Source organism: Euprymna scolopes, chromosome 40, assembly GCF_053919585.1.
Source record: "Euprymna scolopes isolate OS-2025 chromosome 40, ASM5391958v1, whole genome shotgun sequence".
NCBI classification, from domain to species: Eukaryota; Metazoa; Mollusca; class Cephalopoda; order Sepiida; family Sepiolidae; genus Euprymna; species Euprymna scolopes.
Window position 1 is genome coordinate 22,546,068 of NC_136521.1, and position 6,553 is coordinate 22,552,620.

The following is a 6,553-nucleotide window of genomic DNA, read 5'->3' on the forward strand; positions in this document are numbered from 1 at the left end:
AAAATATCGTATACCAAAAATCACTTAAATTGGTCAAGTAGTTTTATTTTTAAATAAGAAAATAACATTTTTTGGCTAAGAGACATAATCTTGAAAACAGTTTGAAGGACCAAGGAGATAACTCCAAATAATTCAAACTTACAAGATTTTAGAAAGATATTCCTAACATGGGGACAATGGAAAGTATTTTTTTTTTTTACTAAGAAAATCAAATGTATCAAGAAATAAGGAAAGTGTGTCTCGCTCTTCCATATTTAATAAATAAAGATCAACAATTTAATTCAAACTAACGAAACAGAAATAGAGATAAAACAAAAATCAAACTACGAACTAACTAGTAGTTCGTCGAACTGACGAACTACTATTAATTGCTAAAAAGCCTATATACACACACACACACACACACACACACAGACACACACACTTACTATAATTACTTTTTAATACCTACAGATACTAGTGTTTCATCCTTTCGGGAATCATCAGTGCAGGGAATTACGATTACAACCGATCGGGAGATTCGAACCCGACCACGAAGTCATTTCTAACTCCAACAAATCAAAACAGGGATGGGCCCTAAGTGATTTCTGATTGGTCGGATTAACTTTGACGTCATTTCGTTTCATTCAGGGTTTTTTGTTTTTTCTCTATATATAAAACTTTTCCGTCACTACCAAAATTATTTGTGCCATAAACAACTTCTCACTTTTAAAGTTGAACAGAATTATGGAGGCCCGACACGCATTTATTTTTCTTGTATTTGGCTTCTGTTTAATCGTCGGTAAGTATAATAATAATTATACAAAAAGTGGATGAGTTGTTTACTAATGTTTAAGTGTTATAAACTCAACTACTTTTCTTGTTTTTATTTTTATTATGTAATCCGTCTAAAAAGTTGGCGAAGACATGAAATCGTTTTACTTAATAAAACTGATTTAAATTTCGGCAGTGTTTAGCGGAAATCTTTTTTTGTGTAAGATTTTAATGGGATTTCATTTTTGCTATTTTTAAACATCTCCAATTTTTGTTCCAACAAAATGCCCAGGAGGACATATTATTTTCGTTTTATTTAGTCATTTTTCTACTTTAAAAAGCTGAATATTATTTCCGTTTTATTAAGTCATTTTTCTACTTTAAAAAGCTGAATAGGCACCTAGGAAATTTCGGTGCTTCTTCTTGTGCATTTTTACCACCGATGTTTTTAAATAGTTTTTTTTTTTTTCAGCTTCACAATATTTTATTTTAATTTTTTACATTTTCTTTTTTATATTAAATTATTAAATGGAAGCACAGAATAGTTACAAAACACCCTCCCCTTCCGACGTTAAGAATGACTTTCAAAATGTTATTTCAACACGGTAACAAAAGTGCACAAGTACTGAAATTTTGGTATTATTATACAAACACCGTGACAGCGAATTAGTAAAATCTTTTACGTAGTATTCTGTTACGTTTCGGTGTGCTGAACACGAATCTGAAAACTGGGTTAGGGTTAGGGTACATTTTTTTCTACTAATTCGCTGTCACGGTATTTGTATAAATTTACCGAAATTTTTAGTATTTAGTTAGTTCGGAGTATCCAGAATCAGTCCCGGAAAAGACGAACGCAGTTTACGATTTGAAAACCACTTATATTTATGAATTAAATTTTTTAATCGTAACTGGAACAGCAGTCAGCACTTTTATGTCCGATTGTTTTTTTTAATCTTATTTTTTAACTTTACCAAATTTTTTTTAAGTAAAAACCAGATAAACCTTCCTTTTGGCTAGGAGAAAAGAGGCATCTGTTCCGATACTTTTTTGTTCTCGATCATTAAATGAGAAATTCGGGTTTGTATTACTGTACACATAGATTCAAAAAAGTTGTCAAAACAAATATATAACAAATAAATGTTATCAAAGGCAAGATAAGTTACTTTTCTAACTAACTGGATATATTTTTCGTGTTTTTATTCAATGTAACATGTTTATTCCGCTCGAAAAGCATACAGTGTTTACCGATGTATTGGAAAATTCAAAATGGCGCTCGACTCTCTCTTTAACACGGTAAGTTCAGGAAAAGATGTTTAATAATAAACTAGACAAAATACTGTGAGAAATTCGCTCAATATATGTTACCGTGACATAAGTTGACATATATTCGGTGATTTTTTAATAGTAATTTGTCTAGTTTATTATTTATAACACCTTTTCCCAAACTTACCATGTTAAAGAGAGTCGGGCGCCATTTTGAATTTTTCAATACATCGGTAAACACTGCATGTTTTTCGAGCTGAATAAACATGTTACATTGAATAAAAACACAAAAAAATATATCCAGTTTGGTAGAAAAGTAACTTATCTTGCCTTTTGATAATATTTCTTTGTTATATATTTGTTTTTTTTTTTTTTTTTTTTTTTACAACTTTTTCGAATGTGTACAGTAATACAAACCCAGAAATTCTTCTAGAATGACAATTTTTATCCCAATCCAATGTCTCTCTTTTAGGCGGGGTTTAATCACGGCTACCGTTTTCCTCACGTTAAATACTGACCTTGTGTCTACCTTGTAAATCTTTTAAAAAGTTCGCAGTTCTGTTCTGAGTATCAACAGAAAATTTATCTTGGAAATGGCCGATGCCAGAATTTTTGACACCCCTAACACGAAACTGCGAATAAAATATAAAAATCTCGTAATTTCTCTTTTAAAAGTGGGATGTTTATTTTCTTTATGGATTATACTTCCAAAATAAACTATTAAAGTTGTTTTAAAAGTAATAGAAATGTTTTTTTTTTTTAAACAGTAATGAATTTTCCGAACTCAATATTTTTCAATTTTTAAACTTTAAAAATCTATCAATTTTTCTATTGATTCTATTTTTATGATATTTTCAGGGTCAATGTGAAATTTTATGTTCTTTCCAATAAACCGAATATAATATTTTAGTCAAACGTTTTTTTTTTTTTTTTTGTTTTTTTTTAAATTCACGCGCCCCCCCCATTTTCAAGTTTCTATTAAAAAGTAAATAATTTACTCACCGAAAAGTAAATAATTAATTTACTCACAAATTGAAGAGAAAAGGTCAATAAATAATATATTCAAATTTAAAGCAAAAAAAAACGTGTTTTTTTAGAATTTTACCTGTAAAGTTTGAAGTTTAAAAGCTTTTTTTAAACCACGTTGTGTTTTTTTTTTTTTTTTTTTTTTTTTTTTCAATTAAAAAAATTAGGGCTTGAATTACATTTTTCGAGGAGTTATAAGCTTGGAAAGATGGGGTGGAATTATTCACTATTTTCACGAAATTTCTGACACACCTACCGGCGATGATGCAGATGCACTGATGATGCAGTTTACGGAAAAAACAAAAAACTGATATAAATTGAGCCAGTAAATATTACGGAGTATATTATTGAATAATGTTTCAGTAATTTTTTTTTTTCGAACGGACAAAAATTGGATAACCGAATATTTTGTTCGTTCTTGCTTATCCAAAATCTTAGAAAAAACAAACCCCAAAAAAAAAAAAAAACGATCCATCTTGCAGAAACCTTTGTAAATATCGGGCGAGGAAAATTGATGAGTTACTCTTCTACCTACTTTGACAAGATTTTAATGGGTTATTTTAGGTAGCCCATTAAAAATTTATCAAGACAGCTAGAAGAGTAACTTTGGTAGGGTTTTTTTTTTCCCCACTACTTTTCTGTTGCAAATAAAACCCGAAACTAAATGTAATACGGCAGATTAAGCAGGTTTTAAAAGGGTTATGGTGGGCAGCAGTGCAGCTGCAGCACGTTTTTTATACTCGCCACGACCTAAAATGGTCGATCGTGTTGAGATTTTCATCGGAAAAGTATAAAAAAAAAAAAAAAAAAAAAAAACTGTAGGCGAGACATTTTTTTCTTCTTAAAAATTACGCATGAAATTTGAACACATTGTGCTAATCGATGTTTTTTTTTGCAAAATTTGCAAGATGGTAGCATGCATGATGATGGGCGTGTTTGTATTGCTAATAATACAAGAAAAAACAAAACAAAACAACATGAGTGATATTACTGACGAAATAGAATTGCAGATTTCTGGCTTGGATCTATCGATACATTTACATCGGAGATGTATTACATCGCTTCCCTCTCACTCTCATTCTCACTCTCTCTCTCTCTCTCTCTCCGTCCAGTTCGCTTCTCTGTCTCTCTGTCTCTCTCTCTCTCTCTCTCCGTCCAGTTCGCTTCTCTGTCTGTCTGTCTGTCTGTCTGTCTGTCTGTCTGTCTCTCTCTCCGTCCAGTTCGCTTCTCTGTCTCTCTCTCTGTCCAGTTCGCTTCTCTGTCTCTCTCTCTCTGTGTCTCTGTCTGTCTCTCTCTTTCTCTCTCTCTCCGTCCAGTTCGCTTCTCTGTGTGTGTCTCCCTCTCTCTCTCTCTCTCTTCGTCCAGTTTGCTTCTCTGTCTCTCTCTCTCTCTCTCTCTCTCTCTGTCTCTCTCTCTCTCTCCGTCCAGTTCGCTTCTCTGTCTGTCTCTCTCTCTCTCCGTCCAGTTCGCTTCTCTGTCTCTCTCTCTCTCTCCGTCCAGTTCGCTTCTCTGTCTCTCTCTCTCTCTCTCCGTCCAGTTCGCTTCTCTGTCTCTCTCTCTCTCTCCGTCCAGTTCGCTTCTCTGTCTCTCTCTCTCTCTCCGTCCAGTTCGCTTCTCTGTCTCTCTCTCTCTCTCCGTCCAGTTCGCTTCTCTGTCTCTCTCTCTCTCTCTCTCCGTCCAGTTCGCTTCTCTGTCTCTCTCTCTCTCTCTCTCTCTCCGTCCAGTTCGCTTCTCTGTCTCTCTCTCTCTCTCCCTCTCCGTCCAGTTCGCTTCTCTGTCTCTCTCTCTCTCTCTCTCTCCGTCCAGTTCGCTTCTCTGTCTCTCTCTCTCTCTCTCTCCGTCCAGTTCGCTTCTCTGTCTCTCTCTCTCTCTCTCTCCGTCCAGTTCGCTTCTCTGTCTCTCTCTCTCTCTCTCTCCGTCCAGTTCGCTTCTCTGTCTCTCTCTCTCTCTCTCTCTCTCTCTCTCTCTCCGTCCAGTTCGCTTCTCTGTCTCTCTCTCTCTCTCTCTCTCTCCGTCCAGTTCGCTTCTCTGTCTCTCTCTCTCTCTCTCTCTCTCCGTCCAGTTCGCTTCTCTGTCTCTCTCTCTCTCTCTCTCTCTCTCTCCGTCCAGTTCGCTTCTCTGTCTCTCTCTCTCTCTCTCTCTCTCTCTCTCTCTCTCTCTCTCCGTCCAGTTCGCTTCTCTGTCTCTCTCTCTCTCTCTCTCTCTCTCTCTCTCTCTCTCTCTCTCTCTCTCTCCGTCCAGTTCGCTTCTCTGTCTCTCTCTCTCTCTCTCTCTCCGTCCAGTTCGCTTCTCTGTCTCTCTCTCTCTCTCTCTCTCTCTCTCCGTCCAGTTCGCTTCTCTGTCTCTCTCTCTCTCTCTCTCTCTCTCTCTCTCCGTCCAGTTCGCTTCTCTGTCTCTCTCTCTCTCTCTCTCTCTCTCTCTCTCTCTCTCTCTCTCTCCGTCCAGTTCGCTTCTCTGTCTCTCTCTCCGTCCAGTTCGCTTCTCTGTCTCTCTCTCCGTCCAGTTCGCTTCTCTGTCTCTCTCTCCGTCCAGTTCGCTTCTCTGTCTCTCTCTCCGTCCAGTTCGCTTCTCTGTCTCTCTCTCCGTCCAGTTCGCTTCTCTGTCTCTCTCTCCGTCCAGTTCGCTTCTCTGTCTCTCTCTCTCTCTGTCTCTGTCTGTCTCTCTCTTTCTCTGTCTCTCTCCCCGTCCAGTTCGCTTCTCTGTCTCTCTCCCCGTCCAGTTCGCTTCTCTGTCTCTCTCTCTCTCTTTGTCTCTGTCTGTCTCTCTCTTTCTCTCTCTCTCTCCCCGTCCAGTTCGCTTCTCTCTCACTCTCTAAATCCATATATCTCCACCCACACCTTCCTGAATCTGCTAACCCCCCCAAACACAGTACAATCTAATATATTTTAATCCTCAAAACTGAAATATTGTCGATACCCGTCTTTCTCCCCACTTTTCTCCTCTCCCCCTTTTTTTCTCTTTTTTCTTCTAAAACACTTCCAAATACTAAAACCAATTCTGTAAAGTGTGACGAGGCTTTTTTAATCGTAAACATGGTCCAACGTCCGAAACATTATGTAACAAAACAGATAAAACGGTAAGAAAAAAACATATATCCACAATACATTTAGCACTGAAAATAAGGTTAAACATAACCACTGCCCAAAGCGTGTGTGTGTGTATATATATATATATATATTTATATATATATTTATATATTTATATATATATTTATTTAACGAATCTTGTTTTCCCGACTGCTGGAAAACCGCCTCTGTGGTACCAGTCTTCAAGAATTCTGGTGAAAGAACTGACCCACTAAATTATCGCCCTATTAGCCTCCTCCTGCTTTTCACCAAAATATTTGAGTCCTTAGTTAATCAAGCCCTAGTCCAGCACCTAACAGCTGCTAAACTCCTGACTGACAAACAATATGGATTCAGGCAAGCCCGTTCAACAGCAGATATCTTAACTGTAGTTTCTGAACGTATATACCGTTCATTGGATAAAACAGGGGAGGGTAGAGCGATGG

At 36.9% G+C, this 6,553-nt stretch overlaps 1 protein-coding gene across 1 annotated transcript in view; it reads left to right on the top strand.

Annotated features, from left to right (window-relative positions):
* Positions 1-607: 607 nt before the first annotated feature.
* The window catches only part of LOC145265427 (uncharacterized), a 46,745-nt gene continuing 40,799 nt past the window's right edge, over positions 608-6,553 (top strand). Inside the window, exon 1 of the mRNA XM_080121260.1 lies at positions 608-781. Coding sequence (XP_079977386.1) covers positions 727-781 — 55 coding nt within the window. The 5' untranslated portion in view covers positions 608-726. The remainder of the gene's footprint in view (positions 782-6,553) is intronic.